The sequence below is a fragment of the Thermomyces dupontii genome (assembly GCF_041956625.1).
Source record: "Thermomyces dupontii strain NRRL 2155 unplaced genomic scaffold VTN31scaffold_5, whole genome shotgun sequence".
NCBI classification, from domain to species: Eukaryota; Fungi; Ascomycota; class Eurotiomycetes; order Eurotiales; family Trichocomaceae; genus Thermomyces; species Thermomyces dupontii.
This window is the reverse complement of record NW_027192311.1, coordinates 177,112-199,737: the sequence shown is the minus strand read 5'-3', so window position 1 is coordinate 199,737 and position 22,626 is coordinate 177,112. Positions and strand designations below refer to the sequence as shown.

General features: G+C 55.0%; 11 protein-coding genes across 11 annotated transcripts; 4 read left to right on the top strand and 7 right to left on the bottom strand.

The window, feature by feature from the left end:
- Positions 1 to 255: 255 nt before the first annotated feature.
- VTN31DRAFT_5326 (uncharacterized protein) lies at positions 256 to 864 on the bottom strand (the record flags this gene model as incomplete). Its single annotated transcript, XM_069405813.1, has 1 exon — positions 256 to 864. One exon carries the CDS (start codon positions 862 to 864, stop codon positions 256 to 258), a length of 609 nt encoding a protein of 202 aa, XP_069259483.1.
- Positions 865 to 1,854: 990 nt separating this feature from the next.
- VTN31DRAFT_5325 (uncharacterized protein) lies at positions 1,855 to 3,189 on the bottom strand (the record flags this gene model as incomplete). The annotated part of the gene is made up of 5 exons (XM_069405812.1): positions 1,855 to 2,418; positions 2,475 to 2,720; positions 2,776 to 2,852; positions 2,921 to 2,942; positions 3,139 to 3,189. The coding sequence occupies 5 exons, from the start codon at positions 3,187 to 3,189 to the stop codon at positions 1,855 to 1,857; spliced, it is 960 nt and encodes a 319-aa protein (XP_069259482.1).
- Positions 3,190 to 4,306: 1,117 nt separating this feature from the next.
- VTN31DRAFT_5324 (uncharacterized protein) lies at positions 4,307 to 6,315 on the bottom strand (the record flags this gene model as incomplete). The annotated part of the gene is made up of 2 exons (XM_069405811.1): positions 4,307 to 6,069; positions 6,138 to 6,315. The coding sequence occupies 2 exons, from the start codon at positions 6,313 to 6,315 to the stop codon at positions 4,307 to 4,309; spliced, it is 1,941 nt and encodes a 646-aa protein (XP_069259481.1).
- Positions 6,316 to 6,882: 567 nt separating this feature from the next.
- Positions 6,883 to 11,219, top strand: VTN31DRAFT_5323 (uncharacterized protein; the record flags this gene model as incomplete). Its single annotated transcript, XM_069405810.1, has 5 exons — positions 6,883 to 6,938; positions 6,993 to 9,781; positions 9,842 to 9,928; positions 9,978 to 10,199; positions 10,258 to 11,219. The coding sequence occupies 5 exons, from the start codon at positions 6,883 to 6,885 to the stop codon at positions 11,217 to 11,219; spliced, it is 4,116 nt and encodes a 1,371-aa protein (XP_069259480.1).
- A 108-nt stretch (positions 11,220 to 11,327) lies between these two features.
- Positions 11,328 to 11,963, bottom strand: VTN31DRAFT_5322 (uncharacterized protein; the record flags this gene model as incomplete). Its single annotated transcript, XM_069405809.1, has 1 exon — positions 11,328 to 11,963. One exon carries the CDS (start codon positions 11,961 to 11,963, stop codon positions 11,328 to 11,330), a length of 636 nt encoding a protein of 211 aa, XP_069259479.1.
- A 287-nt stretch (positions 11,964 to 12,250) lies between these two features.
- Positions 12,251 to 13,575, top strand: VTN31DRAFT_5321 (uncharacterized protein; the record flags this gene model as incomplete). The annotated part of the gene is made up of 2 exons (XM_069405808.1): positions 12,251 to 12,480; positions 12,531 to 13,575. The coding sequence occupies 2 exons, from the start codon at positions 12,251 to 12,253 to the stop codon at positions 13,573 to 13,575; spliced, it is 1,275 nt and encodes a 424-aa protein (XP_069259478.1).
- A 130-nt stretch (positions 13,576 to 13,705) lies between these two features.
- VTN31DRAFT_5320 (uncharacterized protein) lies at positions 13,706 to 14,683 on the bottom strand (the record flags this gene model as incomplete). The annotated part of the gene is made up of 1 exon (XM_069405807.1): positions 13,706 to 14,683. The coding sequence occupies one exon, from the start codon at positions 14,681 to 14,683 to the stop codon at positions 13,706 to 13,708; it is 978 nt and encodes a 325-aa protein (XP_069259477.1).
- Positions 14,684 to 15,270: 587 nt separating this feature from the next.
- VTN31DRAFT_5319 (uncharacterized protein) lies at positions 15,271 to 15,826 on the bottom strand (the record flags this gene model as incomplete). The annotated part of the gene is made up of 3 exons (XM_069405805.1): positions 15,271 to 15,425; positions 15,535 to 15,637; positions 15,698 to 15,826. The coding sequence occupies 3 exons, from the start codon at positions 15,824 to 15,826 to the stop codon at positions 15,271 to 15,273; spliced, it is 387 nt and encodes a 128-aa protein (XP_069259476.1).
- Positions 15,827 to 16,067: 241 nt separating this feature from the next.
- On the top strand, positions 16,068 to 16,883 carry VTN31DRAFT_5318 (uncharacterized protein; the record flags this gene model as incomplete). The annotated part of the gene is made up of 2 exons (XM_069405804.1): positions 16,068 to 16,172; positions 16,257 to 16,883. 2 exons carry the CDS (start codon positions 16,068 to 16,070, stop codon positions 16,881 to 16,883), a joined length of 732 nt encoding a protein of 243 aa, XP_069259475.1.
- Positions 16,884 to 16,913: 30 nt separating this feature from the next.
- VTN31DRAFT_5317 (uncharacterized protein) lies at positions 16,914 to 17,971 on the bottom strand (the record flags this gene model as incomplete). The annotated part of the gene is made up of 3 exons (XM_069405803.1): positions 16,914 to 17,314; positions 17,363 to 17,819; positions 17,870 to 17,971. The coding sequence occupies 3 exons, from the start codon at positions 17,969 to 17,971 to the stop codon at positions 16,914 to 16,916; spliced, it is 960 nt and encodes a 319-aa protein (XP_069259474.1).
- A 1,025-nt stretch (positions 17,972 to 18,996) lies between these two features.
- On the top strand, positions 18,997 to 22,479 carry VTN31DRAFT_5316 (uncharacterized protein; the record flags this gene model as incomplete). Its single annotated transcript, XM_069405802.1, has 2 exons — positions 18,997 to 22,197; positions 22,258 to 22,479. 2 exons carry the CDS (start codon positions 18,997 to 18,999, stop codon positions 22,477 to 22,479), a joined length of 3,423 nt encoding a protein of 1,140 aa, XP_069259473.1.
- Positions 22,480 to 22,626: the final 147 nt, after the last annotated feature.

Sequence of the window (22,626 nt, the reverse complement as noted above, 5' to 3'; positions counted from 1 at the left end):
GAGGGAAACAATCAGGGCCTGGATACCACTACCTTGGATTGGCGCATGGCGTTTGGTTTGATATCATCATTCTTTAGGTTTAAGGGGTTCGGACTGGACATTACCTGTGACTGGCTCATTGGGAGGATTTTGTTTATATATAGTCAATCAACAAGAAAACAGCATCATCCACTCACTCATCAAAAACGACCCCGATTGTCATCATATTGTACAAAGCAACCCACTCAGAAGACGTAAAGTAACTAGGTAGTTACATCAAGTCTTTGAATTCACCCGCCGCCACACCTCCGCCTCCGCTTCGGCGAGCTTATTCCCCGTTGCCTTGGCCCAGCTCTTGACGGTAGCAAGAACGCCACTCTCTTCCTCCTCTCCTCCTTCATTCTCACTTCCATAGTGATAACTGGAAGTGGTGGTATAATTATTATTATTATTGTTATGATTATACCCCGAGGCGAAAGAACTCGGATTCGGGCCGTAGTACGAATAGTTCTGGCCCGGTGGCATACCATGCGATGAATGGTATCCGGATTGGTAATAGGAATAGGAGGCTTGGTTGTTCAACATACCGTTCCGGTTCGTGGATGATTGTAGTTGTTGTTGTTGTTGTTGTTGTGAGGTAGGGGAGGAAGGAGCAATGCGTGGGACGGTCGATGATGATGATGATAATGATAATGCCGGTTCTGATTCTGGTTGGGGATTATTCGATCTCTGCTGCTGATGTTCCTGTTGTGGTGTTTCTTCTTCTTCTGCTTGGTTCTTTGTGGACTGATTATTCGAGAGCTTCCTGTTGGGATTGATGGGAGCGTTGGTGTAAGTCTGGATTCCTTGAATCATGGTCGAGCGCGAAGCGGTAGGTGGAGTCATTTTGACTTGATCGTCTTCTTGTTTTTTCCCTGACCCTGTGTCTGCCATGTTCGTTGGATTTGGATGATGAAGATGTCTGGGAAGAACAGTCCTTTGGAGTTGGAATTCAAGCAAGGAATATATATGAATGACATCATTGAATCACGTGGCGCGTTGCAAAGGTTCTTATGATTGGACAGGCTCGGGACAAGAATGTTAGCTTTAAACCTGATTGGGTATGTACGTATTCCTCGGCAGAATCAAAATACATAACCTAGAGGTACAGTAGGTAGGTACTTTGGACTTCACTCCGTACAATCGCAACAACAGGTTTCGGAAGCCTTGTTCAACGACAGCGACAAAAACGTACGGACAATTCAAAACGATATGATTGTGCGAGTCCATTGGATTGTTATGTAGAATAATCTTTTTGGAGTCGTTGATTTGTTTTCTGACCCTTGGAAAGTACATACGTGAATTTGCATTCAGCCAGCAAGTCTCAATAAATATGTTGCTTTCATATTCAACACCAGCAAGCAGTACAGTATCACGTCGTACTAAAAAGGCAATGTGAGGAGATCTGTATGCCGCCCGGCCCTGTATTCGCCTCTATTCAATAAATCCATAGTTTTGCCTTGACTATTTGGGGCCATGGTGTGGAAGCAGATAGCCACAATGGGTTTCCACCAAGCAAATACAACTCTTGCTCCTGCCTCCATTTCCAAAAGTCGTAGTTCTGTCGAAACTAACGACTCTTGCTTGAATACTCAGACCTACCGTAGTAGATACTGGAATATCCAAAAAAGTACAAACTCGAACGAGAAAAGGATTACACAAAACACATTCAACATACTGAGTACAAGCTCAAATAAAGTACACAGATACAATGAAACCCCAGAGCCTATGCTTCCCTTTTCTCTCCTTGCCTCCGGACAAACTGAAAAAAGGTCAAGCATGTCTATAAGCTGCCTCCCATTCTTGTACGTCCCCTTCAGTCCGTAAACCGCGCGTTTAGCCAGAGCCGCCCTTGAACTTCTTGCCGAACAGGAGCAGCTGCAGCTGGTCGTACAGGGCCAGCACACCAGCGCTAGCAACACCACGCAGAATGTTGGCACCGGCACCCTTGAAGAACGAGCGAGTACCCTCCTTGGCAATGATCTGACGAGCGCAGTCGATCGACGACTTGTACTTGACGGCCTCACCAGAAGTCATCATCATACGACGACGGATGGTGTCCAGCGGGTACGACGCAATACCGGCACCAGTGGTCACGGACCAGCCCAGCAGGAACGAGGCAATGAAGTTGTTCTCCAGGGGTCCAATCAGGACGAGCGGCTTGAGCGAGTCGTACATGCCGAAGTACAGACCACGGTAGACGATGATACCAACGACGGACACGGTGAAGCCACGGTACAGACCGACGATACCATCCGAGGCCAGGGTCTTCTTGTAGACGTCAATCAGACCGTTGAACTGACGCTGGCCACCGCTCTTGGCGGACTTGGCGTCGTTGGCCAGACGGGTACGTGCATAGTCCAGAGAGTAGACGAACAGCAGCGAAGTGGCACCGGCAGCCTACCTTTGTCAGCAAAGCCGCGTGATAGGGGTTGGTAGGACACAAAGTTACTTACACCACCCGACGCCAGGTTACCGAACATCCACTTGGCATAGCCATCGCGGTCCTTCTTGTAGGAGAACATCGACTTGTAGGTGTCGCGGAAGGCGAAGTTCAGGGCCTGGGTAGGGAAGTAACGAATGACGTTGGCGGTGTTACCACGCCAGAGCGACAGGACACCGTCGTTGGTGGCAGTGCGACGGAAGCAGTCAATGATACCGTCATACTTGCGGTCCAGACGACCGGCACGGATCATCTCATCCTGAAGCGCGGGGATCAGCATTGATCCAATGCGGACTACGTATCGGGAGGCTTACCTGGTTCTGGATGAGCAGCTTGATCCGCTCAATGGGAGCAGCGGCGGTCTTCGAGACGGCGGCAGAGACACCACCCACTGTCGTCGAAGTCAATGACCTGGACTACGAAGTCGATCCATTGATCGGTCTTTTAGCCGAGACTTACTCAAGAAGTCGACCACGAACCCCTGCAAGTTACTTTGTTAGCAACATCCGGTTTGGAGAGCAACATCGGAGCCCGGGACCGCTATCGCATCATCATCGCCATCGGCCGCAATCATCCACCGCGTCGTTCGAGCGTGTCGACGTCTTGCGATTCTGATTGCAGGATGGACTCGATGACGACGGGACCAGGGCTCGCATTGAAGGGAAGAAAAAACTTACGGGCATGCCCAGGATGGTCTTCTCCGACTGCTTCACGTCACCCTTGGACATTGTGGCAGCTTGTGCAAGTCAACAGTCTACCAGTAGAGAGGAGAGGAGAGAATGAAAAGACACAAGTGACTGGAGGGTGGAATGACCAGGGATGGGAATTAAAAGGGAAGAAGGAAAGGAAAGGACAGGAAGAGGAAAAGAAGGGAAGAAAAAAAAAATTTAGCGTGGGCGCAGGAGACCACGGGGGCACTCGGCAACGCGGTGTGAGGGAAAAATGAAAAAATCAAAGAAAAAAAAAGAAAAACTTACCCTATTGGGTTAGAACCCGAAATTTCCCGATCCACCCGGTCTCCAATTTTTTTTTTTTTTTTTTTTTTTTTCCTTTCGCCCCTTGGAGGCAACTAAGGCAGGACCGGTCCATGGAACAGATTGGAAGAGAATTTTCTGCCCATTTCAAGTTCGGTCCGAAACAATTGTCCGGTTTGTGGCCGAATTTCTCTCAATTCTTTTCTCTCGTCTGGACTGTGTGAAGACGCGGTGTTATTCGGTTGCCACGGAAAACAATGCCAACTCATACCGAACGAACAGATTCTTGGCCATTGATTAATCGCCTGCTGAAAAGCTACGGGATTTGGTAGTTATTCTTAGTCTTGGTACATCTTTTCCGCCCATTGACCCTTGCTGCGGATCACTTCTGTCTACTCAGTCCGTACTGGAGTTGCGTTGACCGTTCCTTTGCCTCCCATCTCTTGCTCGATGTATTCACCACCATCCGCCTGACACAAAGCTTTCTCCCCGGCCGAACGGCTGTCGCCTGTCGGACTGCTGTTGGGGGTCCACTCCTGCCCGGACCGTCAGCCGCTTCCTATTGGCGGATGAATTCTCATTGATGACTAAGCGCTTCAACCTCGGCTTAGCTAATCGCCATCCGAGAACAAGCGCGACTGCCAACTTGATCGCCGAGTTGGAGATTTTCAGAGCAAGAAAGGGACGTTCTCTGCTGAAGAATTGTTGAGTGGGTACTTGTAATAGGGGAGAGCGAGATGTAGCGCTACACTCAAAGTCTATTGCTACGATATGGTATCTAGGGCACATCAGATTCAATCCAGGACAGTCATGCCAGAGCCAGAACATCAACAGCTGGTATGGATATTGGCCACATGCAGAGGTACACCACTCAATTCTTCTTCTTCTTCGACCTCTTCCGCTTCTTCTTGCGAGGCCCTTCGCGAACATCCACCGCCATTTCGTCGCCATCGCCGCCGACTGTAGCAGTCTGCGCCGCGTCGGACGCCGACGGGAATTCCCACTTGGGTCCGTTCTCGTCCCCAAAGACCTCTTTGCGCCACGCCCGAAGCCGAGCCTTCTTGCCCAGTCTCTTCCGGTCCCGACGCTTCTTCTCGGGATCCCGGAAAGTAGCCAGCTTCTTCAGGCCGACGTACTGGTTCAGCTGGGCGTCCGTAGCCATTAAAATGTCCCGCGGAGTGAGGCCAAAGCTTTGCGGCGAGGTCTCGCGGTATCGGAAATGGCCCGCGTTCTTCTTGGTCGCGCCCGGCAGGAGCTGAAGATCCAGGTCCAGATTGCGATCAACCGCCTCCTCGATGATGCGGCGTTCAAACTTCGCGGCGCGCTTCTGCTCCCGTTTCTCTTGCGCACGGCTCTTCTTCTTTTTCTTCTTCCCCTCCCCTTCGCCTTCATCTTCGTCATCGTCGTGGGCCTGCTGCTCCTCCGCGCCCTGACCATCGCCCTCGTCATCGTCGGACGGAGCGGCATCTTCGTCCTCGTAGTCTGGGACAATGTCCTTGATGTCAATATCATCGTCCCACGTAGGCTTCTTAAGACGTCGTTTCTTCTTTTTGCCGGACGATCCATCCTCCTCCTCCTCTTCGCCTTCCATCTCCGCGTCCTCCTCTGCGTAATAGTCGTCCCCAAACCGCTTCTGCATCTCCTTCTCCCAAGTCTCGTCGTCGAAGTCTTTGTCAAGTAGCTCAGCCCATTCCCGCTCGGTGATGTTGACGGACTTCATTCCCGCCGCTTGTTTGATCTTCCGCACCTTCTCTTCCAATTCTTCCATCTTCAACTTCCGAAGGCGATTCCTTTCCATTTCGCGCGCACGCCTTTCCTCCTCTTTCTTCAGCTTCTCAGCTTCTCGCCTCCGTTTTCGGGCATTCATTTCCTTTCGGCGGACCGAAAACTGATTCGTAGTATCACGCGAGTGTGTGATGATCCTCTCATTGACCTTGTTAGGATCCTCGAACCGGAAATTATATGCCTCCTCGAACATGTCCGCCTGTTCGTCCTCCTCATCATCGTCCGACTCCAGCGGTTGAAACTTGGAATTCTCTGTGGGAATCCATGCACGCGCCGCCATGTAGTCCGACAGAAACTTCTCCGGATCCTTGTCGGCGTTCTCGACATCCAACTCAATCTCGCGACGGGGGGCATTCTCTTCGTCCTCTGGCTTCGATTTGCGTACCAGAAAATCATCGTCATTGTCGGAAGCCCCATCTTCCGCCGCAGCATGCATTTCTTGAATGACGGTTCTCTTCAATTCTTCCTGTTCTTGTACGTATGTCTTGGGCGCCGGTTTCTCTTCTTCCTCTTCTTCGGCAATTGCACCTCCTTTCAGGAGATTTTCCCGGTGATAGTCACGGAGATACATCGGCTTCTCCTTCTTGGGTTTCTCCTCCTCCTCCTCCTCCTCCTGCTGAAAGTCTTCTTCCTTGATCTCTGGAAAGAACCTGGCGTTCTTATCATACACACGGGGATCCTTGTTCCGGATCGCATTCAGAGTCGCGTTGATCTGCGCGTCCAGCTCCTCCGTCACCAGCTCCCCATCCTCGTCTTCTTCTTCATCCGAGGACTCATCTTCGGAGTCCTCTTCCGAATCCTCGTCGTCCGACTTGGCGATGCTCACTTTCTTGCCCAATTTGGATTCCACTGCACGTTTCAGTCCTCAATTAGCTTCGCCCACACGTGGAACAGCCGGTTATTGTATTGGTGCTCACATCGTTGCATTTCCTCTCGCTTTTTGTTGTATTCAAAGCGGCGCGCATATTCTTCATTGATTTTGAACTCGAGTTCGCCCTCTTCGTTCTTCACCAGTCCTCCTGGGCCATTCTCGAGGTCAATTTCCCAGTCGCTCTCTTCGATGAGCTTGCGTGGTCGTTTTGCCGGTGGTTCCATGGCTATACAGCGACCTCCCACGTCGACCGACTGCGATCAAGGCCTCTTCTCACACTGCCGCTCTGCGTAGGGAAAAATATCTGGGCGGCAGAAATTCTGGAAACTGCTCACCGCCTTGTGATCTCCACTTTCTATTTTGGGAAGCCCAGCACGTTCATGTCCATCTCTCGAGGGTCTGGAAAAGACTGAAGACAGTCAATTGACGAATTGACGAATTCGAAGGAGATATTAACGTTCAGGAAAGCAATCTTCTAAGTCGCTAGTAAAAGTAGATAACTACTTAGTTTATTTTGCTGATCTCAGAAGTCGACAGTCTAGGCCTCCTGCGATGCCTGAGGCCACTAAAGAGTCCAGACTCTCTAGAGTTGAACGAATCATCGCCGATTTAATACTCCGTACTGTACGCCATGAATGAAGATCAATGATCTGCGCGATCTCTCCGACAATTTGTCATCTCAATCTCTCGTTATTTTTTCCGTATATACAGGCCTAGACGCATGCTGATGGCTGGAGTTGGTTTGATCCTTTCATGATCTGCAAGGGATTCCCCGTCTCAGCAGCGCCCTGATGGTGACCTCGCAGCCGGCCCAAGGGCCGCAAGTCGGCAAGCTCCTGAGCGTCGTGTGAGTATTCATTGCGGCAAATGACTGAACAGGAATGCTTATGCAAGATACTAGCCCTGTCGGATTAAAAGAAGCGGCCCTCGATTCTCCAACTTTCCACGCGACCACTGTCCACTTCGCGGATCAGCTGGAACTCCTCGAGCGATGGCTGGATGGTTACGCGAAAGCCGCGGCCAAGATCGCCACGGAACTGTCGCCGCTGGAGCAGGCGCTGAGCTCGCTTCTTGCCTACACAACGAGCCCGATCAACGTGTCCGAGGCCGTGGTGGATCATGATTATACACTACTTGCGGTCAAGCGCCATGGTGATTGCATGCGGGAGATATGGGGCAAACTCCTCGACAACGCTAGAAAGCTAGATCAACTGGTTGCGGAGCCCATCAGAGCTTTTATCCAGGGTGATCTGAAAAACTTTAAGGAGGTGCGACGAAATCTGGATCAGACGCAGAAACAGTACGAGAATCTTTTGGCAAAGTACTCCGCCCAGTCCAAATCGAAAGAGCCCTCATCTCTGAGGGAGGATGCGTTTCAATTGCACGAAGCGCGCAAGGCCTATCTCAAGGCTTCCCTGGACTTCTCCGTCCAGGCGCCGCAACTGCGCAATACCCTCGATAAGCTGCTCGTGCGCATCTCGGTTGATCAATGGAGGGAAATAAAGCTTATCCACGACGCTAGCATCCAATCCTTCTCAAAATGGGGTCAAGACATGGATCGAATCAAAGGTTGGATACATGAGATGGAATATAGCGAGCGGCACACCTTGAGAGAGCTGTACGCGGCTCGGAAGCAGGTCGAGGAGGCGGCCGAGTTGGCGGCGCGGCCATCTCGCGAACTCGACGACTATTCAGTCTCCACCGTGCCCTACCTCGGCCGCGCACCGTCAGCGCTCAAGAACAACGGGGGCAAGCCATTCAAGCCAGAGAAACAGGGCTGGGTATACCTCAGAACTACAACGGGGAAACCGACCCGTACGGTATGGGTCCGGCGTTGGGTTTTTCTGAGAAAGGGCATCTTCGGCTGCCTCGTTCAGAGTCCCAGAACCGGGGGAGTCGAAGAGACCGAGCGGGTCGGTGTCCTGCTGTGCAATATTCGCCCGGCTTTCCAAGAGGAGCGGAGGTTCTGCTTTGAAGTAAAAACCAAGAAGAATGCGATCATGCTACAGGCCGAGTCGCAAAAGGACCTCGTGGAGTGGATTGGCGCATTCGAGGTCGCAAAGCAAAAGGCTCTAGAAAACCCGGCCAGTACAGACTTGTCTGTGTCGGGCAAGTTTACTGTGCAGGATCCCGCCTTTTCCGTATCTCAACCCCCAGTTCCGGAATTCATGTCGGATAACACCGACTTCCTACACTCCAATGGGGGTGAGGACTCGTCCTCGGACCGTTTGTCGGTGCCAGAACGAGAACCGGCAGTACGAAGCAGCGGAGATTTCGGAACCCGTCGGTCTACTCAAATAGACGGCGAGGAGCGTGTTAGCCGAGACCATGCTTCCCGGATCATCCAGAAACTCGACATCCATCGGAAATCGTCCATGGTACCTCCATCACCAATAGCGCCGGGAGGTGGCAGTAGCACGCCTAGCCCTATGTCTACTAGCCATACAGCACTTCCGGGCGTCTCATCCTCTGTCGTCTCTGATCTCAGCAAGGGTCAGGACGACCCCCAGAGCAACCTGGCGCCAACGACTCTGGCAAATCCGCCGGCTCCTACTAGTACAAGTAGACTGGCGGTGCATATCAACTGCGAGCGAGGCATTGGCATTGGATCGGCGGACTCTACGGGAGGGGTTCCAAGTGGGATTCTGGCGAACCTATGGGGCAGCGCGAATTGGGGTTTCCTCAACACTTTCCGGGATGATGGCATCTTGGTTTCAGAGAATGCCGCTTCGAGTGAGAAGCAGCCAGCTTCGTCCTCGAGTGACGGTAAAGGAGCTGGCAGTACAACGAGTTCGCCGGTGTCGTCGCAACCAACCAGGCACAGGCAGACGGTCAGCCTGGATGGTGAAGCCAGTAAGTTGCAGCGGTCTTTGATCGGCGTCAGTCATGAATATCCCAGCTACTACCCTCCACGGCTGCGCTTCCAGGATGCGCAGTTCCGCCTTCTGTTCCCCAACGTCAAGAGGGAGGAGAGCCTGGCCATGGTGTTCCGCGCCACCTGGAATCCGAACGATCAGCAGGAGTTCCCCGGCCGAGCGTTTGTGACAACTCGGAAGCTCTACTTTTATAGCCACTATTTTGGCCTCGTCCTGACTACGAGCACTTCACTCAACAGCGTGTCGGAAGTCACAGCGGCGAGTGGAAGAGACTGCGACTTTTTATACCTGCATATCAACCGGCCGCTCGCTGACGATATGCCTCGACGAGTCACGGTAAAGACCTTTTTGGAGCCATTGCGACTTCTGCAGAGGCGGCTCAACTATCTGGTGACGGTTGCATCTTCCAACGAACCTCCAAACCTTGAAACCATCCTCAAGACGCTGATCAAAATGGAGATGGACTCTCCGTCGCGGTCCGTGAGTGCCGACAGCTGGGAGGACATTTCCATGGACGGCCATAGCGAGTCTCGCTCTCGCCGGCCTCGCAGTATCACCCGGAGGGGCCACAGGGACTTCCGCGCCCCGATCTACATAGAGAAGGACCTGCACGTCGACTCCGAGCCGTCGCATCGTGGTCGGGCTGTGCATAAGGTCAAGCTACCGGCAAATCCTGTCCAATACACCCCCCAAGGGAATCTCCATCAGGCGGCGGAGAGATATTTCGACATTAGTTCCAAGGCTCTATTCCACGTTTTGTTTGGAGACAAGAGTCCGGTGTGGCAGGTTCTGCTACATGAGCGCCGAGCGCAAGGTGGGTGTTACTCTTCCCTTCCCCTCCCCCCCCTTTGATATCGATACTCATAAAAGTTAGGAACTAAGCGAGGCCCTTGGAGAACTTTGGATTCCGGTCACATGAGGCGAGATTTTGAATATTCGGTCGAGACAAGTGACATGTTTGGTAGGTTTTACATCTGCCTTTCCTTTCTGGTCACCGTTAACAGCAGCAGGCCGATCAAGTACCAGTAAGGTCTGGGACTATCAGATCATTGACGTCCTCAATGATCACCTCTGCTACGTAGTGACCGACAAGCGGACACCTTGGCACCTCCCGTTCCGGCGCAACTACCGACTGGTCAGCAAGGTTGTGATCACGTATGTCGCCAAATCCAAGTGCAAGCTGGCAATCTACACCAAGGTCGAGTGGCTTTGGTCTCCATTCCTTCTCAAAAGTGAGTCAGAAACAGCCCACAATTGGATTGACAGCGACATGCGCTGACCTCGATCCAGGAGTCATTGATGGCCAAGCCATGCAGGATCTCGAGCAAGACGCTCAGGATCTAGTGGAACTGGTGAGCGACCAGGTGCGAAAGCTGGGGCATCGCGGCCGGACTAAGAAGGCGATTGCGACTTTTGGTCTCGTCGGACACGAGACCAGCGTGAACCAGTTCTCTGGGGGTGACCCGCCTGCGGGCAAGTTGCGCCAGCAGCGGTCGCTCGGACGGCTGCTCATCGAATCTTTGGTGTCTTTGCTGCGACGAGTTTTGTTGACGGTGATGATGTGGGCGTTTGCCGTCCTTCGATGGGTGTGGAAGACCTGCAGCGCGCACGGGTTGCTGCTGACGCTGCTGGTGCTGAGCGTGCTTGCCAATGGGTTCTTCACGTGGCGTAACTCGCTGGAATGGTGGCATGAGCGCAATGCTGCGCAGTTCATGGCCCGCCTGGGCATCCGGCCGGACCGGGTGATGAGCAAGGCGATCTACGTCCGGGACCTGGACGAAGCGGTGTTCAACACCACAGCGCGCTGGGACTCACCGGCCAACGCCAGCCGCTGCTTCGCAACGTTCCACGAGCAGACACTCGTCGACGACGGCACGCCACTGCTGAGCCAGGCGACTTCCCCCGGCAGGGGATTCGACCCCGTCGAGCGCAGCGCCAGTCGTCGCGTGCAGCGCACGCGCCAGCGCTTGGGAATCTACCGGCACGACCTCCTCGTGGCACTGCGGGTGGTCAATCGGATCGAGAAGGAGGTTTTGCAGAGCGAGTGGGAGCGGTGGCTGGAGCAGGAGACGAGACGATGTCGGCAGGTTGCGTCGTTGCTCAAGCGCAACGAGGTCCATGCGGATACCCAGGGTCCTCACCAGGACGTATTCTCGGGCCACAGAGAGGACGTGCAGCGGTGGTATGACGAGTACTGCGGGAGCTGCCAGGAGGAGCGGGAGCGGCTGGGTGAGCGGTCGTCATTGATCTGACTGTATCCATCCTTTCCTTGATACCCCTATACCCCTTTGTTTCCTGTCGTGACTGGTTAGCAATTGCTCATTTGGCACGTAAATTAGGTCTTGTACATTTCATAATTTTTAATTCTGCCTTGGCTTCACAATCCCCTCCTGCACAACATAGTAAACAATCGTACCATCCCCACCAAACTGCCGATCAACCATGGCCATCAGAATCCTCTTCCCTCCCCACTCCCCCTTTTGCATGGCCTGACGACGGCGCTCGAAATACTTTGCCAATCTCCGCGCCTTATCTGAATCCTCAGAGTTCATCATCATCATCATCATCCCCTCCGGTTCATTGACCACCACCGGTGCCGGCAGCGCATCAAACACCGCCGCCAACCTTCTCAACGACCACTTCTGCCCTTGCGTCGCGGGAAAGACGTAGACCCTTTCCGGCGGGAGATCTGCGTCGCGTAGACCCAGGTCCAGCATGTAGAGCTGTTCGTCGGGATGTGTGTAGATGCGTTGCGGGGGGATGCCGGAGATGATCGGCGTGGGTAGGTTCGTCTTCTCGTCTTCTCCATTCTCCGGCGGGAGTGACTGAGGGGTTTGTGTGAGGTCGGTGGCCGTGGTGTGTACCCGGAGAGAGGTCCAGAGGTGTTGGTGTTGGAGGTCGTGCAGGACTTGCGCGGTGAGAGCGGCAAGGGGGTTATCGGCGGAGTGGGATTGTTCGATGGTGGTAGTGAGGGCGGAGGGTTTGGGGGTGGTCATGGCTGTGTTTTTTTTTTTTTTCTCCTCCGTTTTTATTCATTCATTCTTTCTTTGGTGGGTAGGGTCTGGGAGGAGTTTTCTGATGGTGGATAAGATAAAGCTTGTTTCGGAGGTTGATCGTCCATCTCCGAGACTTCGGCGCAATCGGACAGATGAGAACAACCTGGCCTTTACTCCGACCGCCCCTATACTCGTAGTACTCATTTTCTACATTTTCCCAATGCGCGATTCAGGTTAGATTCGGGTCGAAAAGTCATTGTGAGAACTACCAATTTTCTCGTGCCACCATGGCGCGAACAAAGCAGGCGACGCCGATGCAGCGAGCGCCACCGTCCGAGTACATGCAATCACTGGCCGATGTCCCCGATCTCAAGCTTCGAGCGTCGAATGGCCATGCAGAAACAACAGCAAAGAACGTGGAGAATGAGAGCAGTGATAGTCACAACAGCAGCAGCAGCAGCAGCAGCCCGGGACTGCTCCAGTTGGTGATTTGCGTTGGGGGAATCTACGCGTCATTGTACGTGTCTTCACCACCGTTAGAGTATCCTGCTATCTGACAAGGGACAGTCTATCATGGGCAGTATTCCAAGAAGCCATCACGACCATCCCCTATCCCGTGCGCCCGCCGACGGACGCCGACCCGCACCCGCCAACGGAGCGCTTCACCTTCTCCGTCGTCCTCAATACGATCCAGTCCTCCTTCGCCGCCATCACAGGGTTCTTCTACCTCTACTTCAGCAATAAGGGCTCAATGCCGTCCGTCTTTCCCAACCGCCAGATCGTGCTGCCGCTGGTGCTCGTGAGTATAACATCGTCGCTGGCATCGCCCTTTGGGTACGCCAGCCTCGCGCACATTGATTACTTGACCTTCATCCTCGCCAAATCGTGCAAGCTACTGCCGGTGATGTTTCTGCATGTCGTGCTGTACCGCCGGCGGTATCCGCTGTACAAATACGCCGTGGTGCTGCTGGTGACGGCTGGCGTGGCGGTCTTCACGCTGTATCATCCGAGTACGTCGAAGAAGGCTGCCGCTGCGGCTGAGAAGACGGGAACAGGCCGCTGGCTTTGGGGCCTGTTCTTGTTGTCGATCAATCTTCTCCTCGACGGCCTCACCAACACCACGCAGGATCATATTTTCTCCTCACCGGCGCGCTACACCCGCTATACCGGCCCCCAGATGATGGTTGCGCAGAACTTCCTCTGCACCGTCCTGACGGTCGCGTATCTGTTGCTGACACCGTACCTGGCGGCGCCGGGAAGCCCCCTGCAGTCCGTGGTCCCGGCCTCCGCGGGCTCGGAACTTTCCTCGGCCATTGCCTTTCTCCGGCGCCATCCCCGCGCGCTCAAGGATGTGCTGGGCTTTGCCGTGTGCGGCGCCATCGGCCAGGTGTTTATCTACCTCACGCTGGCGCGCTTCTCGTCGCTGCTCCTCGTCTCGGTGACGGTCACCCGCAAGATGCTGTCGATGCTGCTGAGCGTGTTTTGGTTCGGTCACTCGCTCAACCCCCAGCAGTGGTTGGGTGTGCTGCTGGTTTTTGGCGGTGTGGGTGCGGAGGGGATTGTGCAGAGGAGGGAGAAACTGGCAAAGGCCAAGGCCAAAAAGGAGGCTTGATTTCTATACGGTAATAATCGTCATCATAGTATATATAGATGTAGACCATACACCAAGTCCAAACTCCTAACCTTCAGACATGCAACGACACATGGGGTATCGTGGTAATCAAAGAACAAATGCAGATGAATCATCGTGACATGCCTGTGGGAATGCTTGCTGCGGACTCGGGCAGAGACAACGGCGGCGGATTGGGTAGTCGCGGGGTATGGTATCGGCGTTTCGACGGCGGCGGCGAGATCAGTGGGTCGACGGGGCCGACCTCGACCTCTTCCTCCTCCTCCCGCTGCTGCTGCTGCTGCTGCTGCTGCCCCCGGACCTTGGGAGACATCGATGCTGGGGTGGACAGCAACCGCGATATTCGCAGGGGCGAGGCGATGGATTTTGTCCTGGTATCGTTCTGCTCCTGCGCCTTTGTCTCGCCGTCGTTGTCTGTTTCGTGATCGCTATCGTCCTCCTCTGCCCTATCCAGTCGTATTGATCGCTCCACACGCGCGACCCTCTCCTCCAACGCCATTGAGGCATCATCCACCCCAATGAGCCGCTCCTGAATTCGCTGCTGTCGATCCACGACAGCATCGAGCCGGTCCTCGACCTCGACGAACCGGCGCGGCACGTCGCGCTCCATGAACCGGAAGAACGAGTACATGGCCTCGCGCAGGACGCGGACGTCCTCGCGCCGCGCGCGCCGTTCCTCGCGCAGTTCAGCCTCCCATCGGCGCCGGGCACGCTGATGCTCCTCCTCAAGGCTTTGGATGCGCTCCACCAGTGCCCTGTACGAATATGCGCCTGTGGGGGAACCGCTAGGCTCGGGGTGCTCGGGGTAGACGGCGGCGTATGCGTGGTAGCAGGCTTGGTGTCCACAGGCGCAGTGGGCCCCCGGCAATGCGTCGTCTCGTTGGAACCGCTGACAGGCGCAGCGCTGCGGATCCGCCGTGCTGGTGCGGGGGGTAATGATATAGCGGCATTCACCAGTCGGGAAGATGTCCGAAGGAGGCTGGTTCTGCTCGCTGCCGCTATCTGCGTTCAAGCTGTTCAAAGAAGATGAGGCGGTCGTCCTGTCTGCGTCCAAGACGGTCGACGCAGATGGTGGGCGTTCAGGGCGCATCAGGTCTCACTTCCACCAGGGGGGAGGGGGGGGAAGACATGGAAGGCAGAACGAGTGTGACTCTTGAGACCGGGGCGCTGCAATCGGGCTCGCACTGAACTCGCCAGGCATGACGAGAGAGATGCGTATTAAATGCACACTGGAATTTGCATGTCTTCCCCGATCTTACAGTCGGCCTATTTCAGACCACGCAGAGTGGGATGTCGAACCGCAAGCTGCATGGGTCCGGCATCCCCAAGACCGACGAGACCCTGTTTTTTGCTGCATGCTTCCCCCGTTTTCATCTCTCGAGTGTGTCGCCCTGACCCATCTGGCGAGATGCGAGGTCTTGTTCGGCCTCCGGCGTGGGATGGGCTCCAGTCCCCACGCTAAGAGTTTCTTGGCTCCCCATCGACTGCGAGTCTCCGTGGGAGTGGATTATGTAATGCTCTTTCAAATCACGTGAAATTCGTAACTAGTTACCCGATTCGGCTACATCGATTGATTTCTGCCGGAGTTTCGGTCCATCGATCGGTTTGACCCAAGCCCAAATTTATTCAAGGTTATTATTTATCCGATCAAATGATGGAACTGCAGGACGACCGCATTCATTTCCTCCCCTCCACCATGATGATGTGATAGCCAAAACTTGTCTTCGCCTCGGCGTACTTGGGGTTTGCCGTTGTGCTAGGTTCAAGCTCGAACGCGACTTTCTCGAAATCCGCGTGCAAACTCCCGCGGGTTTTCCACCCCAGGGATCCGCCTGGAGCTCTGTCAGTGGAATATAGACTCGCTTTTCGCAGTACTGTTCAGGGTTGTTTTGACCCAGGGGGGTTGAGATCAGCGGGGTGTGGCACTATGTGATGTCGTACCTTGTCGCGCCTTGTCCTCTGAGTACTCCCGTGCAACTTCGTCGAATTTAGCTCCGTTGCGCAGTTTCTCCAATGCCTCCTCCTTTTTCGAGTATTTCTCGCACTACATGCTCGGTCAGATGCTTTTGCGCTGCAAGGAGTAGAGTGACGTAGAGAATCGTACCAAGATATGTCGCACGTTGATCGAGTTGGCCGGCTTCAAGCCCCCCTTTCCGCCTTTTCCCTTGTCGCCGGCGTCGGACGCGTCCTTGCCTTTGCCTTTGTTGCCTTTGGAGTCTTTTTTAGGCGCCATTGTTGGTGGACTTGAGGGCGTGAACTGGATCAGAGCATCAGCCCAAGAGCTGCAGACGCTTTGATATTGCATCGGAGTGGGGTTTGGGCTGTTGATGCCTCAGGCAGATATCTAGATGGCCAAAACAGCTGCCACGGGGCTGTCAACACCAATTGAACCATTTACCTATCATAGAGAAGGGTACTGGATGATCCAATTGTTCACAGAGAGGTATCTGTGCTATTAACGACTCGAAGCCCCAATGTCAGAGCAGCTCTGCGCCGCCAGAATCCCATCACTGCCTGACACCGCATACTACATCCCCAACTTCATCTCTCCGGAAGAAGAGGAGCAGCTAGTTCAAAAGGTTGGCGCAGCTACGAATGACATTTTCGTCGCGTCGTCTAATCAAGTATGATTAGTTTACCTGCTAACTCTGTCGCGCTGTTAGGTGTACGCCGTCCCCCGCCCCCGCTGGACCCAGCTCTCCCGCCGCCGGCTGCAGACATGGCCCTCCGCGCTGTCCAAGACCGACACCCTGCTGGACGCCCCCCTGCCATCGTGGCTTGAACGCCCCGTGGTGCCTCGCTTGAAGGCCCTGGGCTGCTTTGCCGCGGCACCCCATGGTGCGCCCAATCATGTCCTAATCAATGAGTACGAGCCGGGCCAGGGCATCATGCCACATGAGGATGGGCCTGCTTATTACCCGATTGTTGCGACGGTCAGCCTTCGCGCGCCGATTGTCTTGGATATCTACGAGAAGAGGCGGCTAGACGATCAATCTTCTTCACCAGCACGGGATAACGAACCAGCATTTCGCATTCTACAAGAGCCCCGCAGCTTACTGATCACAACAGACCGTTTGTACACGGATTATCTGCATGGGATTGCCGAGCGTACCACCGATGAGGATTTGTCATCAGACGCCATCTGCAATTGGGATCTGTTGGGAGACCGCGAGGAGTACATGCAGGCTAAATCGTACACGCGACAGACGAGAGTCAGTCTGACCTATCGGGATGTCTTGAAAGTTGCCAAGGTAGGCAACAGCATCAAGTTCCTGGCCGCGAAACGATGAGCCGTTCTGCTCCTCGGCCGGGGATATGCTTTAAAACAAAAACGGGATCATCTTCCACTTCCCCCGCACGCTATCCTCACCAAACTTGCGCTGGTACCAGCCCTTGGTGATGTGCGCAGTGGTCCCCAGGTTCGAGACTATAAACGACAGCGCGCAAAGAAGCGTCTTGTTGGCCAATTGACCCTGCGGCGCGGCAAGGAACGCCAGCGAGAGGTAGATGACGCATTCGGCAGTGTAATGGGGACTGACGATCCGGGCAAACGCCGGGTGCGTCGGCACCGTGTACGTTTTCAAAGTCGAAAGGTAGTAATGGCAGTCATGTTGCACGCCAGAGGCTAGCAGGAAGACCGGCACCCAGATCCAGGTGCGCAACGAGGGCACCTGGGTAATGCGGAAATCAGCTAGTGTGAACTTGTGAGATTGGATGGCACCTGTATATCGTCAGCCTCGCTCCATACCATCAGCTGCAACAATCCTACCGGTCCCTTCAATCCACACGGCCACTGTGATGAGAGCATAATAATAGAACCCTAGTAGCCAGTGCGCAACCAGCATTTTCGACTTCGATGGCTTGGACAAAGCGATGCACTCAAACAATCTCCTCGCAGTCTGGATCGCCATCAGCACCATGCACACAATCACCTGTTGGATGCTCATGGAGTTTTTCAGATGCTCCTCCGAAATGTTGGCAGCGATGGCCTGGAATACTCTCGACTTGGTCGCCAGCTGCGTGATCCAAAACGCCATTGACCCCGTCGCGAAGATGTAGAAATGCGTGAAGTACCCGTGCGACACCTGCAACCCAGCGAACCAGTCGAGGAGTTTCGACACGGGGGACGACCCGTCCTTTTTGGCCGCCGACGTATGGTCCAGCCCCCGTGCGCCATACACGGCAAACCGATTATGGAGGAACGGGACCGTGCGGAGAATCCAAATCTGATCTCGACGTCAGCCGTCAATCCACACCCGGAGGAGACGCGAAATACCATGACTGTGGCCTGCAGGAAGCCCAGGCGCACAATATCCACAGCGTCTACCGCGCCCAGGATGCCCGTCCGGGCTTGCTCCCCCTTGATTGATGCATCCATGGCGTCCGATACCTGTTCTGATGCTGCAATGCCGGGAGATGTCTGTCGACGGGAACTTTCGGCAGGGGAGCTCGGTCAACAACAATCCACAGAGGAGATCAAACAACTACGCGCTGACCGGCCGGCATTGTCCCCTCTTAAATTCTACGACCGTGCCAACAATCTCGACGCATTCTGGACCCAAGAACCCCGGTTCCTTTTCTGCACATCCGAGTACAGTAGTAGGTAGTGTATGTGCCACGTATTTTTCCCCTTCGTCTTCTTTGAGACTCTTGGATGCAGTCGGGAATGAAACTATCCCTGATTTGGTTATTACTGCCTGATTCCCAAGGCCTACGCGTAGTTTTCCCTGCCTCGCACGTGACCTACCGGTGGCAGTACTTCCTCTTTTCGGTTCGTGCTCTCCGTGGTGGCACTGGGGGGTTCCTTGTCGGGAGAGTCGGCAGGTTTCACCTCGGCCGTCGTCGTCGGGAGTTCGGGTCCCGTTTGCGTATTGATACGGTACGGTAATTTGGACTAGCCATTTCCGGGCCGTTATTCCTTGTTGACAATCGAAAAGAGGTCCGTGCGTCCCGTCACTCCCCTGAATTTCAAAATCTACGCAAAATCCCGATTAGAAACCCGTTTTCACTTGAAAGAAATGCAAATTTGCATCAGCAAAATTCCAGCTGTGGCCACCGCCATCCGAATTGAGATTAGCGCATCCTGGCGGATTCGCACGCAGCCTTCGTCCTGGGCGACGCTCGCCCCTTCTCTCCTATCAACCAGAACCTAACGACGGCCTCACGGTCCAACATCGTTCCTTTGCTGCCGCACACTCCGCCTCGCCAACGCTTCTAGTGCGCTTTTGATCATCTCTCTGACCGTTTCCACATCTCGCGATTTACCTACAGCCTCCGTATCGGATCGAATTTCGCCCGGTGTCGACAATCCCCTCGACAAGCCCGCTTGAACTCTCAGCAGTTCTCGCCGCTACGGCACCCCAAAATGACGAGCACGACCAGAGGGCAATCTCTGCTGACGCTATGAGTGATGTAGACGTCGTCCAATCGTCGTCGCTCCCGACCCCGAGTGTCGAGGTGTCTCGCGCGACCCAGCCCGAGGAGAATAGGCACAACTCGTCCCAAAAACCGTCATCTGCGGACCCTGTTGCGGTCGCAGATTCGGACGAGAGTCGAAATGGCCGCGCCGACGATGGACCTTTCAGCCCAAGGGCCGATTCCGAGGCGGAGACCATCATTCAGTCGGGCCGAGAGTCGCTGTCGCCAGAGAAGCGAAGGAAGCTATCTGGCTTCGAGCGCAACCATGATCACGCCCTCCACGGCATATCAGAACCTGCTGCGGCTGGGGACGTGTCTCCGACCTCGAGAAAGCGGAAGCGCGATGACGAAGATCCGTCCCTCGTCGATGGCGGCCAGCATTCCACAAACGCCAAATCTAGAGACGAGTTGCTTCCGCCGACCAGGATTAAAAAGGAACCGGTAGAAGAGCCTCCGAATGTCATCGCACGAAGCGATTCGTCGGAAGTGCCTTCTGGCACGGAAAGTCCTCGGTCGCGAAAGCGCAGCTCGAGCGACAGTGCTCTCGACGGTGATGCGACCGACGCAGTATCCCGCGCTCGTGCAGATTTGGCCGCCGATCGGGAGCACCGTTCTACGTCTCGATCTGGGTCTTCCAAGTCCAAAGAGCGCTCTACTTCTCCATCATGTCGTTCGCACAAGCGAACTGTGTCCGGTCCGTCGACTATTCAGAAAAAGAAGAGCGCAGGGACTCTTTTGTCTGGCCGGCAGCGGCACGGTTCGGAGGATCGCCAGTCGGTTTCGTCCTCCGCGAGTGGATCGCCCATGCCGCCGTCTCAACGTCGCCGATTGACCTCGGAGGGTGCGGCCGCGTCCCCGGCGAGGCCTGTATCACACAAGAAACAGCGCGACCAGAATGGTCGGACGAGGCTTGCGAGGGCCTGCGCCGCCCAGGAATACGAGGCTGCGGTCGCACGCCATGCAGAGCGGCCCGAAGATCTGAATGTAGCGGACAACGCCGGGAATACCCCTCTGCAGATCGCTGCTCTCGAGGGATGCGTCCCAATCGTGAAATTTCTCTTGGATGCAGGCTGCGAGGTGGACACAAGGAACATCGACAAAGACACCCCACTCATCGACGCCGTTGAGAACGGTCATTTGGAGGTGGTCAAACTGCTCCTTGAAGCTGGGGCGAACCCACGCCTGGTAAATGCTCAAGGCGATGAGCCCTACGACCTCGTGCCGTCGGACTCGGAGGATTACGAAGAGATTCGAAGAGTTCTCGCCGAAGCGAAAGCAAACCCACGGAACCGACGCACGGACGCTCAAAACGCACGTGAGAATTCTTCCAAACCTTCCGTTCAGCCGGCACCGTCAGTGCAAAGTCCTCGAGAATCTCCTTTTCGTAGTCCACCTCCGGCCAGAAGGAAGACGACTGTTCGACGTGAAGTCACCCGTAACGACCTCTTTTGGACCCAGGCCACTCCTGAGAATCTGAGGGAATTCGCGGCCAAAGGCGACATGGCCGGGGTGGCGAATATCCTCAACATCACCCAGAAGGCCGATCCAGAGTCATTGATTGCCGCTGCAAAGGGGGGCCATGAGGACGTGATGTCACTGCTTCTGGGCATTGGGTTCGCGGATCCGGATCCTGACCCGATCGACAGCCCCCATCTCCGTCCCGGCTACAACACTCCGATGCTGGCGGCGATTGGGCGTGGTAACTTGGGTGTGATTCGCTTGCTGCTGGACCAGCCCAACTTTGACCCGACTCGCCGCGTGTACCAGGACCGTTACTATTTCGAGATCGCGCGCGATCGCAAGGGCGAGAATTGGGAGGAGGAAGAGGAACTCTTGCGATCAGCTTTTGAAAAGTACCAAGCAGCCAAGAAGGAGCAGCAACTGGAAAGTAAATCTCCACGACGATCTCGCGATGAATCAAAGGACGGCAGACGATCATCCCGGCAAGAGTCACCTTCTCGTTCTGTCTCTAGCCGACGATCGGGTCATGATGGGGAACTCCGTACGAAGTCTGCGAAAGCCCGGGACACCTCGTCACGTCGGCGAGAGAGATCGTTGGTCACCGGCGGCCGACCGAAGGCGGTGCGTCGAGATGACAGCAGCGACCGACGAAGTTCCCAGACGTCTACCCATAACAGTGAGGAGGCGCCAGTCAGACGCCGTCGGTTGATTGCCGGACGGCCGCCGCAGAATCGAGACCAACCGAGACCGAGTTTTGCGTTCTCAGAGTCCTCTGAAGACGAAAAGGTGTCGGTTAACCGCCCCAGAGACTCGATACTCAAGCGGTCGCGAAGCAGTGAGTCAGTCTCGGACGGCCGTACGGGCCCAGGGGAATCTCAGAAAAGACGGCGGGTGCTGTCGGATGAGAGTGACCATGATGCTCCGAATGCTAATTCGGATGTGAAGGAATCTCGACCAGCATCGTCCACTTCCGCTTCGCTCGATTCGCCGCATGTAAAGTCCGAAACTCGAGACCATGATTCTGAAGTTCCTGTTGATGTGGGCGACGGTGCGGATGCCGAAGCCAAAGCCGAGGAGGAACGCATCGCGGCAGAAAAAGAACAGGCAGAACACGCTCGCTTGAAGAAGGAAGAAGACTTGCGCCAAGCGGCCGAGCTGGTCCGCGCTGCTCGAGAAAAAGCCGAAGAGGAAGAGCGAAGACGTCGGGAAGCCGAGTTGCGTCGAGCTCGACAGGTCGAAGAGGAACGCCAGCGGCGGGCCGAGCAGGAGCGGATGCGGATCGCCAAGCTGCGCCGTGACCAAGAGGAACAGGAGCAGCGACGGCGCGATGCGCTGCCCGACCGGCTGCGGATTGCGGCGAACCTGATCGGGGCGAACGATCCTCGTGCACGGAGTCACGCGTGGCTGAGGCATTTCATGCCGGTTGTGACGGCACAGACAAAGCAGCTCGATCCACAGTGCAGTCCGGAGGCCGCAGAGGAGCGGTGGGTGCCGAACTTTTTAGTCGCACCGCTCCTGGCGACGAACGATCTGCAGCTGTCGCAGTATGCAAGCTGGGAGAAGCGCCAGGCGACGCCGACGCAACGGCTGAACCTGTGGCGGGTGACGCGACGGATCCTGCAGGTGGACGAGTCCGAGGCTCCCGGAACGTTTGGGCAGGTGATCCGAAAGGACGAGGAAACGCGGCCCAAGTACTTTGACATGGAGCATGTGTTCTGGGTAAAGGTACGTTTGTGAGACATCCACCTGATCGTAAAATGCTCAACTAACTTGTATGACCACTAGCTCTCGGATTTCATGGACCTGGTGCCGCACATCCCGCATCTGAACGGGCTAGACATTCAATTCATGAAGATGCACATCGACCGGGAACCCTGGAGGGACCGGACGGTTGCCTATGACGGACAAGTGGTGAACGGGGCCGGCCATGCGCGGGCAACTGCCGATGTTCCCGTCAATGGGTTTACGAACGGGTATGGGCCGCCGCCTTCGAGTACATACTTTTGATGGAAGGGAGTTTGTTTTTTTTTTTTCTCGGTTTGTGTGGCATTGCTTTTCTTTTCGTTCCTTTGTACGATACCTGATGAGTTACGATCGAGTCCATGTATCTGGAGTCTGGAGACGCTCGGCATTGGGCAATCCAACATTATAATG